We start from the raw sequence: 25,246 nt of genomic DNA on the forward strand, positions 1-25,246 counted from the left end.
TGTTTAAAAAGAAAAAGCATGATAACGGGGATTAAATAAATAAAGCCAGCCTGGGGATCCCTCTGACAGCTGTGCAGAGACCATAAGCATAAAACTCTCTGCTGGCCCCCATCGCTCCCAGAGTAAATGCCAAGCCCTCCCAGGGGCCTGCATGGCCTGCACGGTCTGACCTCCATCGTTTCCTCCTACCCTCACCCACTCGCTCTGCTTCAGCCCAGTCGGCCTCCTTGTGAGTCCCTGAGCGCACCAGGAGAACCGACCTGAGGCCTGTGTATCTGGTGACCTCTCCGCCGGGAGCACTCTCCCTGCAGAGAGCCACGTGGCTCGTTTTCTCAACTCCTTCAAGCCCACTCAAAGAGCAGCTGCTCACCAGGCCCTCTCTGACCACGAGACAGAGACCCGCAGCACCCCTCCCTCCTCCCGGCACTCCCCATCCCTCCTCGCTGCTCTTCATGTTTCCCCACCTACACAGCACCTTCTACTACAATATGTGGTTTGCTTATTTCCTTGATTCCCTGTCTTCCTCATCCCACCAGAATGTAAGCCCCATAAAGCAGGTGCGTCCCTCTTGTTTACTGCTGAGCCCCTGCCTAGAGGAGTGTCAGTGGCACTTAATGAGAAGAGGGACCATAACACTACTCAGGGGCCAGACTCTGCTCCCCACGGGGAATCTGCCCTGGGACAGGCCACTGAGACTGGGAAGAAGGCCAGATTGTCCAGCCTGGCCTGTCTGGTCCTGAAGAAGCTGCCTTACATGACTGGGCATGGACACTCAGAAGATACCGATAAGACGCAGTCCCAGGCAGAAGGAAGGGAAGGAAGGGGAGGGGCTTCAGGAAGCCAGAGTCTCTCCAGATGGAAACACTCAGAGGGGATCCAGGTCCTACTCGCCTTAACTCGGCCTTGGCCGAACACTGTATTTTATCCTCTTGTTGTTTGCTTTAGAGTAGAAAAGTGAAGAACTCTGATAAAACGTAAGTGGCAAAATCTACAAACATAATAAAAGGGTATGAAATCCGGACTAAAAATGCACTCTAAAGTAATATTCTAAAATGAAAAACCAATACAAAAAAGCAGAGTGGTTTATAAAAACAAACAAAATAACCAGTAATTATATGAAAACAGTGCCTGCTTCTCTCATAACTAAAGTAACAACAAATTGAAACAACGATCCTATGTTCCTATATCAGATTCGTAAAGATATACGAGTTTAACAGTACCCAGTGTTGGCAAAACTGCAGAGAAAAAGGCCTTTTCATACATGGTGCAGGTTCCATAACCTGGCATGACACCTGTTTTAATGCACACATACTCTACCCCAGCAATTCTCCTGTTAAATTATCCTAGAGACAGTGCCCACAAATGTATCTGTAAGAATGTCCTAATAGCATTACTTATAATAGCAAAAAAGCTGGAATCAAGCCAAATGTCTAATGGGGACCACCTTCCCTTTGCACACTTTAAAAATGCCCATTTATATGCACAGAAAAAGATCCAAAAGGACACACAATAAACCGTTAACAGTAGCTGTCTCTGCAGAGCAGGACAGCCAAGGAGAAACACCACTTTCTATTTTTAATGCACACTTTCCTACTTACTGATTTTTTAAATTTTTTTGCCATGGGTCATTTATTTTCTTATAACAATACTACTGTATTATAGTTTCTCCCTCTTCTGCCCTTTCCCTATCCTCTCTCTCACTCCCTGTCTCTGGTGATAAAGTTACCAGGAAGTGGTTGAAAGCAACCCAGAGCCTGCAGCCGGGGCTGCAGAGAGAGCTGCGTGGTTGGTGATTCTACTTCCAGCATGGAAAGGGAATCCACCCTATTGGGTCTCAGCCCCAAGTGGGCGGCATCATTGCAGCTGTTTTCCATCATGAGGGAAAAGCCCAGCGCTGAGAGAGGCCTGTGCTGCTTGGCTGGCTCAGGCTGGACCAGAACCCTGAACACACCCGACAGCTTGCAGGCCTCTGGGCCACATCCATTCAGCTCCCATCACCGCCCAGGAACCACCGGAGAAGCCAAGTTTACCAGCCCTGGCCACTTCAGGGAGCACAGAAATGCATCCTGGCAGCTCCCACCCAGCCTGCTGTCTGTACCTAGAGATCAGGTACACAGAGGATCCTCACCACACGGCCCTCATCAGCCCTCACACTGGAGCCTCCAGCTCTCCTCACTTAGGAACAAGGCATAAGCGAAAACCTTTACATCATCAAAACTTAATGAAAATGGGGGCTTCCCTGGTGGCACAGTGGTTAAGAATCCACCTGCCAATGCAGGGGACACGGGTTCGAGTCCTGGTCCGGGAAGACCCCTCATGCCGTGGAGCAATTAAGCCCATGTGCCACAACTCCTGAGCCTGCGCTCTAGAGCCCACGAGCTACAAGTACTGAAGCCCGCGAGCCTAGAGCCCTTGCTCCGCAGCAAGAGAAGCCACCGCAGTGAGAAGCCCACGCACCGCAACGAAGAGTAGCCCCAGTTCGCCGCAACTAGAGAAAGCCCAAGCGCAACAGCGAAGACCCAATGCAGCCAAAAATAAATAAATTTAATAAATTAAAAAAAAATAATGAAAATGAAAGGACACAGGTCTAGCACCCCGTGCCTGTGGCGTTCCTCCATAAATGTAACCCATCTCCCCCCGACCCCCAGCTCCCTGAACTGTTAACGTGGGGACGGGGGGGCTAATCCTGGACCACTGTTGTGAACACATGCTGCTGCTGCACGCCTGAGTGTGAGCAACAGAAAAGGGACCTCGCCCTTGGAGGAGCCAAGCCTTGTTCTAACTTGGCGTCTGTCACTCTCCGCCTGCTGTCTCTCCCCTCCGTGCCGTGCAGACTGGGCTGGGGACGTTCCGAACGCACGCTCACCTGGTCTAGGGTCTTGCAGCACTCCACCAACACGCCCACAGGCTGGGTGTCCTGCAAGCTCTCCTTCAGCTCCTTCAGCTCCAGACCAGAAGGCCCAAGACTCTCCTCCTACCAGACAGGAGAGGAGGAGAAGCTTTGCCGCCACCCCGGGAGGGCCAGCACAGAAAACGCAGCCTGCCCCACGTTCCCGGCCCCCGGCAGCTCACCGGGGTCTGGGGAGGGAGGGCCTCAACGCTGGCGGCATGGGAGGAGATGGGCAGGATGTTGAGCTGGTCATCGATGGCGAGACACCTCTTACACGAGGCCAGAGAAAGAATAAACCTGAGGAACAAACCGCAGTCGTGAGGTGCTGAGGGCAGTGTCTGCACAGCAAGGGAAGGGCTTTTCTCCAGGAAAATCATCTAGCCCCACGTCTCTAAGAAAGCTGGAGAAAGCCAACACCGTCATCTGGAGGGCAGTGCTGGATGATTCCCAGCCTCCTTTACGAGGCCCGAACATGCTTTATAGAGCAAACAAGCAAACGGGGAACTCCCTTAAGCGACTGATTACAAGGGCCCCTACTGTGCAGAAGCCCGCTGCTCCAGGGTGCCCCGGCCCTTCCCCCATCCTGCCAGGTTCACCCTTTAGCACTACGTGTCTCCTTGAATGGGGAACGCCAAAGCCACCCCACATGTGCTCACCAGCCACACAGGGAAACAAACGCATACACAAATGGACTGACCTTCTGCCACAAGGAGGAGAAAATAAAGGAAAGGGTGGAGGGGAAAGCTCCCTCTAGCACTAATACAAACATTTTTGCGTGTAGCAAACCATGTGTTTGGCTATAAAACCCAAGCTTCTCCCACAACTGCAAGAAAAGGGCCTCCCGCACTACTTTCACAGGCTTCCCTTCCAGCCAGTAGCGCTGGGCGACCTCCAGGCCCACTCCTACTGAGCAGCTTCAGAGGCGATTGAAATTAGGTCGCACAGTTCACCCAGGCCAGGATTCCTAAACCTCAGCACTACTGAGATTCTGGACCAGATAATTCTTTGTTGGAGGGGCTTTTCGGTGCCTTTTAAGCTGTTCAGCGGCACCCTTGGCCTCTACCGCCACCAGCCTCCCGCCCTCACCGCAGGTCATGACCATCAAAGCGTCTCCAGACACTGCCAAGTCTCCCCAGGGGCAAAACTGCTCCAGTTGAGATCCACTGACTTAGGACATGGCTTCTTTCTTCTTAAGGTGTTTCACGTGTTGCTAACTGGCGTTCCCTAAAAAGGGGTCTGTGGTCAAATAAATTGGGGTCCCTGGTGCTGTGAGACTTTTCAGAGGCTAAAACAGGCTCACGTGAATCCTCAGAAAGGAAAAACCATATCAGCATTTCCCAGACGTACTGGACCAGAGAACCCCTTTGTCATAAGGTCCCTCTTAAACATCAGTGTTCTGTGAAACACATTTGGGAAAAGAGTGGTCCAGACAAATCACCCCTCTGACAGATGCGTAGGCTAAAAGCCAGAGCGGGAGAGAGACTTGGTAAGGGCCAGAAGCAAGATAGAATCCAGGCCCCAGCCTTCCACTCACTTTTATTGCTTCCAGTTAGCTGCACAACTACCGCTGCTATCGGGAATCTCACCATTTGGGGCTCCTGCACTATCTTCCCTGAGACAGAGCACAGCTTTCAGTTGGGTCCAAGGTGAAAATGTTCCTCCCACTGTGGCTCCCCACAGCTGAGGAAGTGAGAAACGTGCTCCAGACCCACCTCTCATTAAATCTTCCCACCACATCCTGATGGGCCTCCGTCCTGTATCTTGAATGCACGTCCTAAAAGAGACAACATCCATTAACAGAGGCACCCAAATCCCACTGAGGTTCAGCGTCCAAGTGTGAAGAAGTTCCAGCAAACAGCCCTGGGATAAAAGAGGCACCAGTGATGCTACTAGAAACAACATCTACTCCTACCTAACCTGCCATGCGAAACTGGCCGGATGCGATCTGCTGCAGCAAGACTCAGACACTAAATGCAATGTTTCTTACCACAACAAATGTCCCCTCACCTCACCTTTGACTGTTCCCACATTTTATCCAGCAGCACAAAACATATTCACTCGTTCAATAAAATGCACATGCCAACGCCAGACAAGCTGGGCACACACCGGTGTTTAGTAAAGCATGAAACCTATTCTCCTGAAGCTTACAGTCAAATGGTTGGACGGAGACAAACAAGTAAATAGACACAAATTTTGGCAAATGCTATGAATGAGAAACAGGGTGCAGGGGCAGCCAATGGGGGGGTGGGGAGGGGGAATACTTATATAGGGTAGAGAGGGAAGGCCCTCTGAGTTGGTAAGCAGGCAGCCAAGTAAGAGAGGGAGGAGGAACAAACAAAGTGACGTGGGCACAGACATTCGCTCACTCACAGATATTTCAGGAGGGCTTACTAAAGGCCAGGCACCCTTCCAGGATCAGGGAATATACCAGGGAGGAAAACAAAGTCCCTGCTCCCATAAAGTTTGGAGACTGGCACGGGAAGCCAGACAATAAACAAATAAATGTCTAACTTTAGGTGGCTGTACCATGCTTTGAAGCAAAATAAAACATGTTGAGGAGTGACAGGCCAACCACATATGCTACACAGGGTGTGAGAGAGGCCGCACCGAGGAAGTGGTATCTTGGCAGGGACTGGAACGCAGCGAGGAAGTGAGCCAGCAGACACTCCGTGGAAACGGCGTGAAGGCCCTCAGGTGAGAGTCTGCTGAGGGGAGAGGGCGCACCTGAAGACCTCCGAGGAGGCCGGAGGGGCTGGGGCCGATGGGGCGACAGGAAGCAGGCACTGAGATCTGAAGGAAGTCCACTTCACCGGGCGGATGCAGCTCATGAAACCCTGAGGCCAAGCCTAACAGTTCCTGAGCAGCTGGCAATGTACATTGACTCCAAACCTGTGGCTCAACGCACCCATGTGGCAGAACCAGCTCTCATCCAGGGAAACCCTTCCAGCCACTCCCTCAGCTGGGGCAAAAAAAAAATACCCCCCCACCCCCTGGAGTCAAAGTTTCGGCCAGTCCGGGATCGGGACAGCAATTCTCCTCCACTACCCATTAGGGTGAGGGCAGGTGAGGACGTCTGTGCGTGGTCCCCTTTTTGTAGTACACAAATGTAAGCACTGGCGTGGCTCTCTGTGGGATACTGTTTTAGAAATTGAACTACACAACAGCTGCATCATGTCTGAATCTCACTGGTGTAGAATCTGCAAATGCCTGAGAGCAAAAGCAAAATTCACAGATTCCTAAGCACACCCAGGGCCACTGAGGCTTCTCTGCAGAAAATTCCTCATTAGCTCCAAAGAGCTCCCAGCCTAGAAATTATACTGACCGCTCACTGGAGTTGCTCAGTAGGAGTTCTTAAAAGAAAGCAGCAAAAACACAGATTGATTTGAACCACCACAATCAAGTTAAAGAAAAAAACAGACACTTACCATGGTCATCGTGTACAACTGCTTGAGTGAGTTCATGGTCCGTAGGAGGATAACCACCAGCCCACCACCTTCCACTGTCTCTACAGTCCTGGCCAGCAAGTTTGGAGTCAAAGCTTCAAAATCCTGGAAAAAGGAAACCTTAGAACTGGCTGCAAAGAGCACCCACTGGGAAGCTTAACGAGGGGCCAGGCGATAAGGTACAAGGAGGGCTTCAGAGTACAAACTCAACACCATACCCCGTACCTGACTCACCAGGACACACACACACACACACGCACACACACACAGTCCCTTACTCAGGGGACCACAGAAGAGAGCCCAGCCCTGGAGAAGAAGTATACCCGGTTTTACATGTCAAAGTGTTTCCCGTAATCCCTCATAAAATCTTATTTGGAAAGAAGTCCTCCAATCCACACTGATTCACACTTGAATTTCAGAAATACCTCACACTCATTTTCTGCTCTGTTCATAGATGGAAACTGTCTGACAAAACTCAACTGCACCACATGGGGGAGCCGCTGCCACCATCACTTCACCTGGTAACTAGTGAGCAGAAGCAGCTCCCTACCAGGCAGCGATGGGGTGAGAACAGGCAAAACGCTCTTTTCAGCCTCCAAGGTGGGTTGTAAGCCAGCAGTGTATGGACAGCCCACTGGAATGCGGAAAGGAAAAACTAGAACTCCTATTCAAAATTTCCCACCTCATTTCTTAATTTATATTTTAAAACGTATGTTTTACGATGCACGTAATCATAGTAGTGCATGCATATAATAAATACATATCAAACTGTGGGAACCTGTGCTTAAATGTGAGGATTTGTGCTTAAATGTTTTCTTTGGTGGGTGGGGCTGGGGCAGGGGGAGGGGGCGGGCGGCGGATGGAGTCACAGGTGCCAAAGAATCAAAGAACAAAACAAAGACCACCAGAGCTCAAAACAAAGAAAAATGTGAAACTTAATCTATCAACTTGCCAGGCAAGAGAAAATATATACCAGTGAAGAAACTCACCAGCTGCTTCTCTGAGGGGAGAAAGCGAGGAGACTTTAAGGACGAGAAGGGCAATGATAGGGGTGGTTATTCGGTCAAGCACTCTGGATAGGACGTCCGAGTACTCGGGTCCGTCCCTAGTTAGCTAAAACAAGTCCCACTGCTCTCTGGTCACAAAAGTCTTCAGTTAGTTCTAATAGGGATCTGGGGTGCTAGGGTCACTCAAAGTTCAGTGCTTTACCAAGCTGGTTAGACCCAGTTGTGATGGAGCATCACTGCCAGTTTGGGTATCCCTAGACAAGTGCTGCTTTTGGTAGAAAATGCTCTTTTAATGTTGGTGAGTTATCCAGTTCCTGTGGAAAGTGGCCAAGTCCTCCACAGATGAAGCTTTGGGGCAGGGAGTACACGTGACTCCTCTCCGCTCTGTACACCTGTCCTTGTGGGTGACCAAGCAGCCCAGGCACTCCCTCGCACTCTGACTCCAGTCACGGGCTGGGGCAAGTCACCTACCTGGAGAACACACATGCCAAACGTATTGCCCAGGATCTTGTGGGTCTCATTGTAGTAGCAGTAGCGAATGTTTGTGGCAGCTACGAAGAGTTCAAAGGGGTCATCTTGCTTTATGTTCAGCGTCCCGCTCTTTATTTTTTTCTGCAGCTGTCGCATTCTTTTCTTCCGATGACTGCAATCACCCCCCATCCCATGAAAGCCAGTTAACCAGAGAGGCTAGAGTTGGGAGCAGGGGATAGGCTCAACGATCACCCACTTAGACCTTCAGAGCTAGAAGGGAACTTGGAAATCATAATGCTCATCCCCTCACTCTAAAGCTGAAGGAAATGAAAGAGGCATTAGAGCAGATGGGCTTCGGAGGGAGACAGTGTAAGTCTGTGTGAGAACCCTGCCATTTTGATACTTCACTTTACAAAAAGGGTAATGGGAGTCCCTAAACCACACATTCAGCCAAAGCTTGAAAGCAAACTTTAGTGGCCTCATTACCTCAGTCTCAAGCCAATGCTTCAACCACACAGCACTGCTTCCCAGAGAACCTGGGAGGGGCACTGTGATGGCGGGTTACTTTATTCATTTTTCCTAAATGAATTCATCCACTTCCTTCCCAGATGGTGGGATCAAGTCCTCAAGGGCAGCTCTAATCTAAGACAATACTGATAGAGGATATAAGGGTTGGAACGGAATCTGGACGTCTCCCAGAAATCCCTGAACTTTTCTTTTGTCTTAAAAAACTCTGAATACCTAACTGTCAATTAACTGTTTCTTTTAGAGAAAAGAGAGAACGAGAAAACTCCAGAATCAAGGGTTACAGCAAACCAAAATTTTATCATAGTTCTCTAACTGAATAGTAGAGCCAAGGCCTTCCCCCTGGGGCTCCACTTCCTCAGCCCATGACTTAGCATCAGCCTTAATCTAATGCTCAAGACAGGGGCAGGAGAGCTATAAGAGGCACAGAAGAGATTTTTAAAAGTGAAAGCAGGTGGGTTAAGTTTGAAAGGCAAATCTGCCCAAAACACTGTAAACTGCCCAATTTCGCAGGGGGTTTCCCCACAGCAGAGTCCGCCCCAGAGACAAATATACTGGGGGATAGAGGAGGGAGAAGAGGCCCAAGGACAGAAGCACACAGGTGAGCTGGATTTAGGGAAGGAGATGAGCTCGGGGAGAGAGAAGAGCTCAGGAAGGTAGTCTGAGTGTCACAGAAGCAAAGAAAGGAGAGCATTTCCGAGGTGACTTTATAATGGTTTATCTGCCAAGGAACAGCACCCCCACACCCCAAACTCCTCCACACACACAGTCATAGGCAGAACTGCCAGGTTTCTAGTAGGTGACCCACCCCACCTCCTCTGGCCCAGGGCTGGATGTCTTTCCAAAAGAATTTGGGAGAAAGACTGATTTCTGTGTCGTTGGACCCAAACCACGTAAAACTCAAGTGGTGTTTCTGCGATGGGCACCATAGAAGGCAGAAAGCTGCCCTGAAGTGGGAAAAGAACAGAGCAGACACGCAGAGATGAGAGACTGAGCAAGGACCAGAGCGTCAGCACTGCGGCTCTACACCACCCCCGCGGAAGAGCTGAAATCTCATCCCCGTAGGCTTCAGGAGCTAGCCCGTGTACTGCCGACCCTTGAGAAACCTGGGGGTTAACTTGCATCTAACTTAAGAGTCGGCCCCTCCGCAACCGCAGCTCCTCCACATCACAGGATTCAACCAACCACGGACCACGCGGTACTGTAGTATTTACTACTGAAAAACATCCGTGTGTAAGTGGAGCCCTGCAGTTCTAATCCACATTGTTCAAGGGTCAACTGTACTTCAACAAATTCCCCTTGTGCCTAAGTGTGTTTGTGTTGGAGGTCTGCTCTTTACTATATAAGAAGTCTTAAGTCCACAACTTCAAAAAATAAGAACAGCAAATTGTCAAAAACAGCAGTGAACTACTAGAGGAAGAGCTCTGAAAAAAAGGAGAAAGGGGGAAACGTTGTTGCATTAGGCATCAGGTCGTTGGTAACTTCCAAGAGCAACTGAAGGAACCTGCATTATTAGAGGGGCTTGATCAGCTGAGAAAACTAAGAAGAAAACTCGTGTGCAGAAAGCAAGGAATTGGGCTGGGGACTGAAAAGAGCATGAAAAGGATCTGAAATTTATTGTCAGGAATGAAGAAAGGGCATCAGCTCTATTATTTTTCTCTACTAGAAGTGTCCTCAGAGATAGCACCTTCATTAAGAATCCCTGAAAAACCACGTCAAAGAATCATTTCCTAGCATTTAACTAACAAGCAGGGATGGGAAGTGGGATGGGACGCTCAGAGGGCACGGCTTACCTGCTAAACCCCAGCTCTTTCTTATAACACCACAGCACAGAAGGCCGAGCCTTCACAGTTGCTCTGGACAACATGTGATGGAGTATGACCACCTGCCAAAGAAAAAAGCCATAGCATCTCAGGACCAAAAGAGACCTCCGGGACAGCCAGGCCCGAGACCACAAGGCAAGCAGTGCCCAGGTGGGGACTAGAAGCCAGCGCACATACACTTACCCTTGCAATCAGTTCACCACACCACAAATCAAAAGCTGTTAACCTGTCTGTTAATAATTCTAAATACTGAGTATTTATCACTTCCAATAAGTAAAAGAATGTTCCCACTAGGCATTTCACTTAAAGAAAACCAGTCATTATGTGTGAAACCCCAGAGTATCTGTAACATGCTGACTCTTTGGGACAGGATACAAAGTAAGTCAGGGAGAATTTACCAGGTCTTACCTGATCCTTTCCTCGATCTCCGACCACAACAAAGAGAGACCTCTGCCGCTCAGCTATCCCATTCTCAATGAGAATCCGGATTCGGTTATCCACTTTCTTCCGATGCATGGTGAAAAACTATCACTAAAACAGAAGGAAAAGACACAACTGGACATGAACATCCAGGTTCTGCGTGAGGAACATTAGCAGGCCGCCTCCTGTGGGGCTGGGAGGCTGAGCTAAGGCACATTTATAAGTATCATCTTATTGAACCCTCAAACAGCTCCCTAGGGAAGACATCGGCCTCATTTTTTAAATTACGAAACTTAAGCTTGAAAGGTGAAGAAAATGTTCCCTTGGCATGGGAAGTCAACAGGGAAGCTTTAATTCACCCCCCTATGGAGGAGTTTTTCAAAAATCGGAAACAATGTTCAAAAAAAGAATGATTAAAATGTATGATATATCTATGGGAAAATAAAGTGGTTTTCAAAAAAATTTGTTCAAAATCATTTTCATATGTTATCTAAGGATATGGATACAGATACTTATTAGAGGATAACATGGCAGGATATGCGTGTACATAATATATAGAGAGAAAAAAAGACTGGAAGAAAACACCAAAATGTAAAGTAGTTATTTATGGATGGTGAGATAACAGATGATTCTTATTTTGTTCTTTTGTTTTTTTGGAGTTTTGTGGGGTTTTTTTTAATTCACATATATTACTAACAAAGTCAGGAAAAGAAATCAATTGACTATTACTATGACGGAACGTGGCCATCTGTTTCCTCAAAGGAGGGAAAACTATACTGAAGCCTGTACAGAGAGATTTCAAAAGTTATTGTGATTACGTATGATAGAACATTGCATCATTATAATAAATACACCAAAGAAACATCAAAAATATCAATTATGCTTCTACAATGTAAAAGTAAAAATAACATGTTACTTAGAAACTCCAGTGCTTGCTGCATTCTAATTCTACACCTAAAGCTCATTAACTGAAACTTAACCCTGCCTTAATTGTCTTTCTAACCTCTCAATCCAAACATAGATTTTAGCAGTTCGATCTTACTGTAAAACACTACGTCATAATCAATAGCTCCTATTTTATAAAGAAAAGACCAAGTATAAATACTCAAGTACCCCAAGGAAGAAAAGTGACGGAGACAGGATTCACATGCAGGCCTCCCCTGATTCCAAAGCCTGAACCCTTTCCAGTTCACCAACCTGACCAGCTTGTCAGCTGAGTTGCGGGCCACACAAAGACCCCACAACCAATCAACAACTAATTATTGCTTTTTGTTCTAGTTACTGTGGGAGCCCCAGAAGTAGTACCAGATAAAGCCTTGACTTCGAGGAGCTTTCATTTTCCTTAAAGAAAATATTTAAGAGAAAGAAATGAGGGATAATCTGTCTAAAGACAGACAAATTAGATGTAAAACTAATTGCTACAGTGGTCTGATGAAAGTCTGAGATTACTGTGGGCTGGAGTTGCCATGGAAGGCTTAATGGATGAGGAGGGCCTTGAAAGAAGAGAAAGAGGATTATTTTTCATTCATCTATTAGTCTAAGAAATATACATAGCATCTATGTGCCAGGCACCACTCCACGTGCACTGGCAAACAAAACAAAGTCCTGAATGTGCCTGCAGAATACGGAGTATAAACGAATGAGCAGAGTGAAGTAGCTAAGAGCGTGGGAGGATCTAGATGAAATCAGACTGCCTCAGTTCAGTGCCAGGTGCTGCAATCAGGAACTGTGGGCAAGCTCCGCAGAAAGCAAACGTGTTGTCACCCACCCACTCACCCCACCCCACCCCCAGAGCCCCTAGAAGATGGAGATCAAGCCACGCAACCCGCCAGAGCTCTCGAGAAGCACTCCCGAGAGTGGCCGCCTACTGGGGAAGAGGGTCCTGTTATCTAGGAGCGCCCGGGTGGGGCGGCAGTCGGCATGGGCCGGGCATCAGCACGGATGCAGAGCCTTCGTCCTGGAGCCAGTCTCCTCCGGGCCCAAGAAGGACACGGACACCGACCTCGGCACCCATCCCCAGCCATCCCGTGATGGGTACCTGCGCCCAGAGCCGGGCGGACTCCAGCCAGGAGCGAAGAGGAAGCACGTGGGGGGTCACCGAACTTCTGCGGGAGAAGCGGGCGCAACGGGCTGCCCCTAGCGGATGCCTGGTCGCCGACTCTCACAGTTTGCCTCCCTCGGCAACGCGCGTCCAGCTCAGGCGCCCGTAGGCGGTGCCTGCGCTGGCGAACTAACGGAGCGGAGACGGCCAGCGAGAGGGGACCTTTTCCACCCCCGTCCCTGCGTGATGACGTCATGGACCCGGGAGGCGGGGCTGCAGCAACTGCAGCTGCGCGGTTTAGTCTCTGCCCGCCGTAGCTGTGGTGCGCGTTGTAAGTTGCCTCTTCGTATCAAAATTAAGAGACCGTGACTACGGAGGGCAGAGTAAGCAGATGCCCGCACCCGCAGGGCCTGTCAGTGCGCTGGGGCCAGCTCGGGTGCCCAGACAGGTCCGGGGCAGCACACGGTAAGTGGTCTGGGGTTTTCAGTGTTAGCCTGGTTATGCGAGATGACTGGCTCCGGGGATCTGTGCGTAATTTTGACAGTCCTCTTACTTTAACTATTTTAATGTGATAAGATGGGGAAACTCGATCAGCAAAGCTGTCATTCAGCTCACTTGACCCTCCCCATCCTCAGTAATGACCTTGTAGACCTCTCTGGCATTCCGTAGATTTTCTACCCACCATTGCTGCTCCTGTACTTTGGCAGGCTGCCTTTAGGCCTGTATCTGGCTGTCAAATGCTGTTGTTCTGAAAACCAGCTCTGAGGCTCTGCTTTCGTTACTTCCCCTCCCCCCCCCACTCTCGGACGAGCTCGGTCAAGCGGTTGACTTGAAGGGCCACCTATGTAGTTATGGTTTTTTTGGCCAGATCGTTGAATTTAACAAATCCAACTGCTTGCTCAACATTTCTCGATGCCTCAGTCAGAAAGTTGAAGCCGAATTCATTTGCCTTTCTTCCTTAAACTCCTTCCTCAAAGCAGAATGTAATTCTCTACCTCCAAATCTAATGTAATCAGCAGCACCGCCCATCGTATTTTTTTGTAATTCCCTCAACAAAATGTCAATATGCTAGACACAAGAGATAGTGACCAAAACAGTCCTATCTCCTGTGAAACTTACAGTCTAGGTAAGAAAAAAGTGTTAAGAAAAAAGTATCCAGTGAGTAAAAAATAAGGCACTGCTTTAGAGGTGGACTTGGAAGGACTCTGAAGTGGTGACTTGGAGTAAGACCTGAATTTAGAAAGAATGAGCCTTAAGAACAATGGAGTGAAAAGCTTTCCCATGCATTAAGTGTAACACATGAAGACTCCAAGATGGAAAAAGTCTCAGCAAAGCAGCCAGTGTGACCAGAGTACAGTGAGCAAAGGGAAAAATGGTAGGAAACTAGACCAGATAATTGAAGGGCACATGGACCACAGATTTGAATTCTACGTGTGATGGGAAACCACTGGGGTCTGAGTAACAGGGAAGTGACAAAATCTGATTTGCCCTTTTAAAAGGCTCAATCTGGCTGCTATGCAAAAAACTATACTACAGGAGAGCAAGAGTAGAAACACAGAGAACCGTTATAAGCTACTGTAGCTACCTGTTCTGATGTGCTGGTCACAAAGTGCTAGTAGACTCAGGATATATTTTCAAGGTAGAACCACATGTAGATTTGCTTAAGGACTATAGATACAAGGTATGAAAGGGAATCAAAGATACGAGCAACTGGATATAGGTTCATCAAGAAATCAATTTCGAATACTCGACATTCAAAGCAAGATATTAAAGTAGGAGTTTGTTTTGGGGAGTTTGGGACCTAGAACTACTTGGGTGACTAAAATGCTGATTGTAGTCAAAGTCCTGGGATTGGATAAGATCAGCTAGGGAAGAATGTTAGCTAGGGATGAAGTCTGCAACCAAGGCCTGGAGAACTCAGCAAAGGATACTGAGCAGTGGCCAGTTAGATAGGAAATATGTAGAATCCCATTTACTACCACCCTCCACTTTATGTTGTAACCGTTTCTTACATGGGCTACTCCAATAGCCATCTCTTGCACCATATTATTTTGTTCTCAACACTGCACTGTTTCGGGGGGGGGGGGTGGTTTTGTTGTTGCGTTGTTTTTGCTGCTCCACGAGGCTTGCAAGATCTTAGTTCCCCAACCAGGGACTGAACCCGGGCCCACAGCAGTGAAAGCACAGAGTCCTAACCACTGGACCACAGTGGAATTCCATGCACTGAATGTTCTTAAATGGCAATTTTATTAGGTGACCCACCATCCTCTCCCCCCCAACCCCACCCCCTATACACACAGCTTAGAAATCTTGTTTCCAACTGTTAGAGACAAAACTTAACATGGAATAGAACTTACAAAGCTATTCTTAGTAGCCCTTACTGTTGCTTCAGCTTCCTTCTAGCTCTACTAAATCTGTACTCTTTTCACTTGAGCGAGAGCCTTTCTCAGTCACTGGAGACTGGACTTGGGACATGTGGTTCTCTCCCCTTCTTTACTAGTTTACTACTCCTCATCCTTCAAGTCTTAATTACTCCTCTCAAAAAAGTCTTTCCTGATCATTTTAACTGGGTCCTATCCTATCATGGCCTTAATATCTATCATCAACCATATTGCTCCATAATGGCTTTTGCCATACCTCAGTGTCATCACGTCAATATCTTTGATCAAACTGTTCAATGAAAGCAGGAACCACAGTGATTCTGTCACCACTGAATGCTTAGTGCTTGGAATGGTGGCCTGGCAAAGAGTACCCATATTTACTGAATGAAGCGTTAGTTTACTGACTTAATACAGTGGCTCCCTAATAAACACACCGTACTTAAAGAAAACCAATATTAGAAGTTAAGAACACAACACTAAAAATTGTCTTTACTAAATCAGGTGGCCTTTCACTACTTACAAACTTAAGGAGCCAGTCTTCTGCATGGGACTGGATTAGGCTTCAGAACAGCTGTTAAAGTAAGGTACTGAAATCCCAATTGAGAAGAATGTAGTAGTCTAACAAGTAAGTAAGGCAAGGCTACCAGAGATTTAAATTTTTTCCTCTCCTCTCACAAGTAGCACTTCTTCACTTAGAGCTTTGCTTGATGGTATAAACAACTAAAGCAAACTTCACTCAAGGACAATAAGGTATCAGGTTTTAATATAATTTAATCTAATGTAATTTAAAACATTCACTAGTCTTTACCAGTAGTTTTGTAGAATTCAAAATGGGAAAGAGTATAGAGATGAGGCTTAACAAATTACTTTAATATTCCTGAGAGGTCTCCCTCCCCATTAACTCTTTTAGAAGGGATAAGCTCAAGGGCAATACTGATTATTTTGATATAACTTAGTCAATAAAACTTCAGAGTTCTTAATAAGAACTCAACTGGGATGGGGATTCAGAAGCTTAAAGATGAACTGAAGGGTTTTAACTCTGTGCTTACCTGTATCCCATTTCCCCTAATAAGATATATTACTGAAAATATAATGAACAATACAAATTTCCTAAGACACTTAGGCTGACTACTCAACTACCTTCTACATTTTATGAACTGCTTGTCGACAGAACATCTCAGTGCATGAGCCTTCTGAGAATAAACACACATTCTCATGTCTCTAAGTGAAGTCTCCCACATAACAGAGTCATATACATAGGAGACAAAAAAACTGCAGAAGCTAACTGATTAAAAATATTTAACGGATTTCATTTTAATATCAAGATATGATGATCAGAAAAACTTTCATATTCTTTAGGGATATTAGGATCTGAAAAAAAAAAGCCTTAACCAAGGTAATCAATGACACTCTACCTTAAAGCTTTAAAATAGAAGTCTCATTGTCCACATGAGATGACTGATACTGTGCATTTACTTGAAAGTACTTTATATATGGAGTCTTGCTATACCAAGAAGCTACAGGGCCACGTGTGATAATCATTTTCTTTCAACTCTGCTAGAATATGCATTTGCCCAAACAAGGCCTTCTGCAGGTAGGACAAGTATTCACATTTTATACAGAACACCTAGTACCAAGACTCAGATCTTAATGGGACTTTTTAAAAAGTTACCTGCCCCATAATGAGGCACTGCTTTAAAAAATATAGTCTGAATTGAGGCATAAAATTGAGGCATAAAAGCTTTAGATTTAGACTACAATGGTAGAATGCCAAAAAAAAAAAAGCATAGTATCTCAAAAGGAACAAACGATTCTTTTAAAAACATACATAGAAGTAATCAAACTACTAACACCTTTACATATTCACAGCATCTGCACTAATGCATAGAAGTCTGAAACCTAGAAAGCATTTCTCCTCCATCCCATCTCTGAACTGATTCATAGAGATCACTGTATAAATAACTTGCTTCAATTTTGATTTTAAATCTCATGAAATTTTCTACACAGATAGCAAATTTAGTTTTATATATAGGATTGTAAGCATACATCATCTATAGGGATTACCCAGTAAATCACGAATATTTTATCTATCCCCCTAAAATACAGCAAACATATGGTTGTGGTACATCCCAGGCAGATGTCATTTAAAGCACACAAGGGGAGGTGCTAGCAGAAGAAATACTTATTTGCAAAAGTAAACAGATAACCCTTCCAATATGATGTACCACAACCACACATGAGAAAAGAACTTCTTTTATTTTAAAATAAACATTGAAGATTCCCCCCCCTTCCCCACCACCCTACAAAACTTCTGAATGTGGAATGTTCAATAGCCTAACCATTTTAGTAGGTTACAAAACCAGCAAATACTCCAGTTGTCTAACGATGAACGTTTGAGAATGGTTTTGTGGGGTTTTTTGTTTTTCTTTTTTTAAAGTAGCTGAGCACCTACTGGAAAAATTCCTTAGCTAAAGGCTGAAGACTAAATTCAATTTCTGCACAGAAAATACCATTAACTTAGTAGCCTTTGCTTAATAGGTGGGATTAATTCTCCATGAAGTCCAAGTGGGATACAACAAGCAGCATTAAGTTCATAGGCACACAAAACTAGTGCTCCAACTGCTAGCACAAATTTCAACATAGTACATAAATTACTAAACTGTCCTCTTCATCAAACTTGGGACTCTCCCTATACATCTATGGGAAGGAATCACCACTTTGAATATAAATACCTCCATGAGAAATGGATAATTCAATTAGGGTTAGACAAAAGATAAGTGCAAGTACTATAGAAATAGCTGCTGGAGATAACCATAAAATTTGGAACACTAACTGCATGGGGTGAACCACATAAGCTGCTAGCTGTTGAACACCAGTGTTTCAAGATACAACTTTTATAAACATGTTTTATTTGTTTGCTTATACCATCAGAACTGAAACTACTGACTGTCGTTTCCCTAAAATAGGGAAATCAATCTAAAACACATACTGGTGCTTTTCAAAAGATAGCAATTTAAAAGGGTGGTAGCAGCAGGCATTTGATATCTTTTTCTTTTAAAAACTTTCAGGCTTCAGGAAAAACATGTGACCAAGGTTGTTACGATTATCCATTAGAGATTTTCATCAGTACCTGTACCAATTTAGGTGACAATACAGCAAGATCCAAGGATTAGTGACAGACAATGTACATCATAAGGAATGATATATAGTACCAATCCTTACAAAAGTCATTGTCAAAGAAACTGTTAAGTGTCCAAAAAGGTATCTAAATATTTCACATTAAGTACAGAAGCGGCCATCCAGATTAGATCCCTTATTTGTTGCATATTTTTCAAAAAGTGCCAATCAAAGCCTAATTTTGCATTTTGGCTTTGTCTTATACAGTATCAGCTGTTAAAAAGCAATTTGCATGTGTTTTCAACCACAGTCGTCTGGCCAGAGAATGAACAGTGCTGTGTCAAACCCTAAGGCTGGTAGCCAGCCTTGTATGTGTGATTAAGGACCCATGCATAATTTGGTATGCATCTAAATGTTCAGTGCTCCAATTTAACTGGAAAAGCTGTGAAATGCAGTTGTTATGCCAAACCACACTCCATTCCTTCCATCTTCCTTTCAAGGGAAATAGTTTTGTCAATTACCACTGAATAATAGGGCTGATTTGTAGATTTTATCCAAAGTCAAGTCAATCTTGCTTTTTCCAAGCCACTTAAAATAACTATGGAGATACCACCCCGTTAAAGTATATGATGTTTTACTCCTAAGCAAGGGTGAGGAATCTGAGTATCATGTGCAAGACTCAAGATGACGTTTAGGACAGAACATGCAGAGTAAAAATAGTTTCCTTCCATATCCAGGTAATATAAAGCTGACAACTGTAGTCCTGTCTTTATGGGATGAAAACAGTCCCTTTACAATAAGTTTCCTGAAAGGGAGAACAAATAGATAATAACTCTTCTGGTAACATATTATGGTACACTGGCCAGTGTGTTTTTGGCGATTAAACATAATCCTGTGAATCAGATTAATTCACTTGCTGAGTGTTCATTTGCGGCATCCCTCTGTTGGGTCTTGGGGGCCCTCCACGACCTAGAAGACAAAAATGGCATTTGGTTTTTCTTTCAAATATTATTTATTTTGCCTTCAAGCAGATTTTCATCTGAAGTCAAGAAGCATGTGGGCAGCTTGTCACCACATTATTAGGTTTAAGAGGTCAATTCTTCAGTGTTCAAGTTTCACCTGTCCTGGAAGTTGTCATGCGCAAATTTGCTCATGTTCTCTAGCTAAAAGAAGAGTAGAGCTAATGGAGTATTCCACCAGTACTCATTCATTCATTCATTCAACATTTATTGAGTGCCTACTATGTGCCAGGCACTGTCATCAGGTGTTGGAAATAGATACAGCAGTGAAGACAGACAAGGTACCTGCTCTCATGGAGCTTACATTCTAGTGTACACTCTAGCTTACATTTCAGTAAGTAAGTAACATCATACTATCAAAATTAATAAAAGCACCAGAATGAAAAACAGACCTTATTACCTAAACTGTTAAAAAGAAACTACATAACATTCAAAATTGTATAATGACTTGTAACAGATAAAGTAACTTTTTACATGCTGTTGAAACAGATTTTTAGCTACCAGTCAACTCAACTTTCATAGAATATGCTACAAGGTGAGAAAGAACATAACCCACATTCACATGCAAATATCCTTTGATACTTCAAGTCAGTAATTCTCAAGTGATCCATAAATTTTTTTAAAAATGCACCCTTTTTGCTGGCCAGTTTCTACTAGCATTGAAATCAAAGTACTTTGTAATTCCTCCTTAACATACATTTTATACATGTTATGGCCAATATCTAGAGGAAATCTATTCAATTTTACTTCCCTCCAATCAGAGAACCATTTAGAACTTCAGACCATATGAAACGATACCTCTAATTGTTACACAGATTGACTTCCTACCCAAATAGTAAGTAGTTTTCCTATGGTAATAGACAAAAGCCAAAAACTCTTAAAACCTATAATTTTTAAGTATAGTTCTGTAAGTTAGTTAGGAATTTGGAGGTTTTGTTTCAAAGTCAGAAATAATTTGACATTTATATCACTAATAATGGTCCAAAAGGCATTGAAATTTCAATTAGTTCTATTACTTCTAAATGGTTCTCTTAATGTAACTATGGCTTATCCGGCCATTAAAGGGTTTCTGGCCCTAAAATATAATATGCATGTTTGAAAAATGAAAGAGGAATAATAAATTTATATAAATGTTTAATCTCATTCCAAAAATGTCTTACAAAAATGTTTTGGTAAGTACTTCCTAAAAACATTTAGCAGGTTTTAGGACCTGAAAAATAATTTGCAGTTGGAAAAACACTTTTTCTGAGGAGGAGAGATGTTCTAGTTTTCAAGACAGTTTATATAGTAACAGGGAAAGTCATTCAAAAAATTAAATTTGGGTTCAAGATAAGTTTTAGAAACAAAGCATTTCATTTAATCCCTAGCAACAAGTCTGGAAATGATAAGTGTATTCCTAACATGTAACCTACATGCAGACTATGAACAGCTCTTCCAAGGCCAGAACAGAAGCTCCACTTAGGAGCTAGGATCACCACCACAAAATATTACCTCGTGGGGCTCCCCGTGGTCCACTCTGCCCAGAGCCTCGCTTGAAATTCTGCTGATATCCATCCTAAAAGACAAGCTAGTTAGTACTGAAGAAAAGGCAATTTTTTAATGCTTACCCATCTATCTCTATTCTTACAGTCTAACACTTATAGAATACAGAATTCTTTATTCTTTTAGACATTTAAATATAGCATTACTACAAGTTATTCTTTAATCGTACTTCTATTCTCAAGATCAATGAGATATATTTCTCAGCTCTTAAAAATCACTGTTTTTACCAGCCTCTATTAAATGAATACCTATATTGAGTGCTAAGAAAAGCAAAAATCATTCTCCATAAGGAAGTATCTTGTACAAGGTACAAAATTAGCCCCAAATTACTTAGTTGCTCAAGTGCATCAAGCAACTACATTAGTCCCTTTCATATGGGGTATTTAGGTCAGGTTTATATTTTATAACAATTTTACCTACCCGCTGATAGCCAGAGTAGTCCCGGGGAGCACTGAACTGAGACTGTGTATATCCACTGTTTGGAGTGTTAGAGAATGAAGGGCGGTAACCATCATATCCTCCTAAAATTTAGGACAAGAAAAAAAAAACTTTCTTATCTTCAAAGGGAATTTTTACTTTCTCATTACTGACCAAGGGAAAAACTGAAAAACTGTAAGCTATGCTAGTTATTCAAACTAATCTACTATCCTGATCCAATCTGTTTATACATTAACTGCCTTACAGGATAAAATTTTCACCCATCCATGCACATACACAAAAAAAAATAACAGAAAATCTCCATAAGGTCTGACAATTTATAGAAAGCAATATCCCCTACAGGACAGTGGTAGACATGGGTTTAATACATACAAAAAAACTCAGTTCCAATTTTGCCAATTTAAATGACGGTATCAACACATACTAAAAATGTTTATGTTGTACATAAGAAGCTAATGCAGAGAGATACATATTTTTCCTAAAAATCATATGACATATTTCTATATATTGTGCAAGTCAGAAAAGAACATGAACTTGCTTTCTGGGGTTTTTCTGTTTTTGTTTTTACCTCTGAATCCATTAGCAGGTCCCCTGTATCCATTCATCAAGCCTCTAGCACCACGGGAGCCTCCACGAGACACACCACGACTGTTGTAATAGGGCTGACTGCTACGTGGAAATCCAGTGTTCTGCTGGGGAGGCTGCTGGTGGTTACCAGTCACTTGATGGGTCTGGTCCTGGGAACCATGGTAAGTGCCAACCACTATAAAAGAAAAAAATACATACTTACATACATATGTATATACACACACACAGATATACACACACACACACAGCTCATTATAATTTGTCTGATTTCCTACATGCTTTCTGGTTTAAGAAATGTCTTACACAGTTTCCTCAAAGTTTAATTCTGTCTTTAAATTTTCATATTAACAATAGGGAAAAGTACACATTAATGAAGTCCCTGTCTTTCTCCTATATTAAGCTAAAGGGAATAAAATTCTGCAACAAATTCCAAACCTTTGAAAGCGCACATTGTGTGAGAGCACATAATTCTATCCTTCCAAATGACTTGAAAGGCTATATAATTAAACATCTTCTGAGAGGCATCTGCTTATAGCACAAGAGACCCGCAACAGTCAAAAGATCTTACATACTGAAACACCTACCATCTTGTACCATTTAATTATTTCATTATAAAGCTCCTACTGGTAGTTTTCTTATTCTTTTAAATTTTCCTTGATACTTATTAAAACATACAAAAACATACTCTCCCTTAGCTAAGCAGCTATATGCTAGAATACTCAATTACAAAGATAAATCAGCAGAGAGAGGCCTTCAACTTACACCCCACCCTACTTGAGTACATTTCAAGTACTTTTAAAGCACAGTCAATTTAGAAGAGAGTTAAATGGTACTCACACGGGCACTCAACCCCCTGGAGTGAAGGGAAGGTTCTAGAAGGTCCACACTATCTTATACCCCCTCCTCCTTCCACAATGGGGAGAAGTCTAAAATCTAGAAACCTTCAAAAATGAAATACCAAGGTACATTTCAGGTATTACCCCAATGTTCATAATTTACAGGGGAGAAAAAACAGTGCTAACAGTATCTTCGGGAGGTGAGGAAGGCATAGACCAAAGGAAGGCCCACATCCCAGGAACAAAAACAGTCAGCAGCCTTTAGTCAGCCCAATTCTCCCGTGTTTGGGCAGAGAGAACAGGTGAGTCTTGAAAATATTTAGCTGAGCTATTTTATAACCTCAAGAAACCCACATTTATTAGTTCTTCAAATGATATTTTGCAATGAAAAAGCTAGAGAATGCCTAGGAACAGAAGGGGTCATGGCTCCTTTTTGAACTATGTAATGGACCAGATACACTATTCACAGTGTGCTCTTTCTACATAAATTACCTTTTACTACATTCCCAAAATTTTAACTTATAAGCAAATATCACAAGTACCAGTAACATTTTCTATCTAAAAAGATTCATTCAGGGAATTCCCTGGTGGTCCAGTGGTTAGGACTCTGCACTTTCACTGCAGGGGGCATGGATTCAATCCCTGGTGGGGGAACTAAGATCCCACATGCCATGCGCCATGGCCAAAACATAATAAAAATTTTTTAAAAATAAAAAGATTCATTCATATGCAAGTAAAAAGTAGAAGAACTGAATTTTCGACTCACTTTTTATCAATAAGAATTCTATTATGCCTTTTGGTCAAATCTCACTGCAAGAAACTCAAAGTAGAACAATTAAAGGGTGATCTTGATTTAAAAATACCAGAATTCCTATTTGAGTGCATGTAAAGCATAAACACTAGTCCATAAAAAATAGCCAAAGATCCTTGCCAGATCCTTTTTTTATGTTGTTCCTGACTAGATACTAATTCAGATTAAAACAAAACTTCTGGAATGATGGGATACACTGCCTTGTTCAACAAATATCAGAATGCCCTCAACCTGCCAGGCCTGGTCCTAGACACAAGGGATGAGTTAGCTGCCAACACATAATCTTTGCCCATAAGGAAGTTTTAATAATGGGAAATAATAAGTAAATAAAATATACATACAAGTAAAAACATCTATACTGTATCAGGTAATAAGTGATTAAGGAAAACACCAAGTAGAATAAATGAGTGACCAAGTGAGCACATTACATTTGGACAAGGCAATGAAGGAAGGTCTCTGTGAGGTGATATCTGAGCATAGACCTAAAAGTCAAGAAGCAAGCCATGGAAACATCAGTGGAAGAAAGTTTCAGGCAAAAAGAAAAGGAAGTGTAAAGGCCGTGAGAAAGGAAAGAATTTGTGTTTGTGGCTGGTATGGGCACATAAGGAAGAAAATAGGATATACAACCAGAATCAAGGCAGGGGCCAGATCATGGATCTTGTAAACCAAGGTAAAGACTTTGGATTTCTTTTCTAAATGTAATTGGCAGTCACTAGGAGGTTCTGAACAGGAGAGAGGCATCTGATTTACATTTTAAAATAATCACTCTGGCTACTGTGTGGAGAACAGACTGGACTAAAATAAGAGTCAAGGGAGACAACTGCAATATTCCAGATAAGAGCTGATGGCTGCCTAGATCAGAGTGGTAGGGTGGAGGTGTCTGAGCAAAGCAGATGGGCCGATTTGATTTTTTACTGAAAATATCTGTAAATGTTATGAAGTTAAGTTTCATAAATAATGTGTATTTTGAAATGGTAACAAAAGTTATCTAGTCCAGTGCTTCACAGTCAATTAGTAATGTCAAGTAGAATATAAGAACAAGATAGCTTGAAATCAACTGGCACAAAGGGCCAAACTAACCAAATCAAATGATATACAGTAATTTTTAATTTCATTACACCATCTAAAAAAAGGTAAAACAGCAAGCATGTTAGCATAATGTCTAAAGGCACCAAATATATCCGCTCTACAACCAACTTATGAACACAAGCATGCCTCATTTTATTGTGTTTCTCTTTATTGCTCTTCACAGATACTGCATTTTGTTTTGTTTTGTTTTTACAAATTGAAGGTTTGTGGCAACCTTGTGTAGATCAAGTCTATTAGTACCATTTTTCCAACAGCACTTGCTCATTTCATATCTCTGGGTCACATTTTGGTATTTCTTGCAATATTTCAAACTGTTTCATTATTATATTTGTTATGGTGATCTGTAATCAGCGATCTTTGATGTTACTACTATGACTCAGTGAGGTCTCAGAGGATGGTTAGCATTTTTTGACAATTAAGTATTTTTAAATTAAGTCATGTACACTTTTTTCAGACATAATGCTATTATTGCACACTTAATACGCTATAGTATAGTGTGAACAGAATTTTTATATGCACTAGGAAACCAAAAATTTCACATGACTCACTTTGAGATATTTGCTTTATTGCAGTGGTCTGGAACCGAACCTGCAATATCCTCAAGGTACGCCTGTACATGGCAATGAATAATTAAAGGAGCCTGAGAACAAGAAGTCCAGTTTTATCATTCAAAAACACAGATAGCATAACTGCCAAATTTCTGTCAGACTGTGGTTGATTCAACCTCCCTGATTAGTGATGCTGAATACTACAGTGATATGTAAGAAAAATCAATGTTGACCCAGGTCTGTCAAGAAATTAGACA

The 25,246-nt window shown here is 43.3% G+C and overlaps 2 protein-coding genes across 3 annotated transcripts in view; both read right to left on the reverse strand.

The window, feature by feature from the left end:
• Nucleotides 1-12,917, reverse strand: part of NAT10 (N-acetyltransferase 10) — a 50,708-nt gene extending 37,791 nt beyond the window's left edge. The window contains exons 1-8 of one of the 2 annotated variants that reach the window (XM_060303364.2): nucleotides 12,618-12,917; nucleotides 10,568-10,690; nucleotides 10,130-10,221; nucleotides 7,812-7,983; nucleotides 6,316-6,438; nucleotides 4,603-4,664; nucleotides 3,073-3,187; nucleotides 2,867-2,974 (exon numbers count right to left, since the gene is read on the reverse strand). In XM_060303364.2, coding sequence (XP_060159347.1) covers nucleotides 2,867-2,974; nucleotides 3,073-3,187; nucleotides 4,603-4,664; nucleotides 6,316-6,438; nucleotides 7,812-7,983; nucleotides 10,130-10,221; nucleotides 10,568-10,675 — 780 coding nt within the window. In that variant the 5' untranslated portion in view covers nucleotides 10,676-10,690; nucleotides 12,618-12,917. The remainder of the gene's footprint in view (nucleotides 1-2,866; nucleotides 2,975-3,072; nucleotides 3,188-4,602; nucleotides 4,665-6,315; nucleotides 6,439-7,811; nucleotides 7,984-10,129; nucleotides 10,222-10,567; nucleotides 10,691-12,617) is intronic. The other variant, XM_030864750.3, reaches the window with a different exon arrangement.
• Nucleotides 12,918-15,747: 2,830 nt separating this feature from the next.
• The window catches only part of CAPRIN1 (cell cycle associated protein 1), a 37,419-nt gene continuing 27,920 nt past the window's right edge, over nucleotides 15,748-25,246 (reverse strand). Inside the window, exons 16-19 of the mRNA XM_030864753.2 lie at nucleotides 21,686-21,880; nucleotides 21,100-21,200; nucleotides 20,629-20,692; nucleotides 15,748-19,087 (exon numbers count right to left, since the gene is read on the reverse strand). Of these exons, the coding sequence (XP_030720613.1) occupies nucleotides 19,023-19,087; nucleotides 20,629-20,692; nucleotides 21,100-21,200; nucleotides 21,686-21,880 (425 nt within the window). The 3' untranslated portion in view covers nucleotides 15,748-19,022. The remainder of the gene's footprint in view (nucleotides 19,088-20,628; nucleotides 20,693-21,099; nucleotides 21,201-21,685; nucleotides 21,881-25,246) is intronic.

This window comes from Globicephala melas, chromosome 8 (genome assembly GCF_963455315.2).
Source record: "Globicephala melas chromosome 8, mGloMel1.2, whole genome shotgun sequence".
Classification (NCBI taxonomy): domain Eukaryota; kingdom Metazoa; phylum Chordata; class Mammalia; order Artiodactyla; family Delphinidae; genus Globicephala; species Globicephala melas.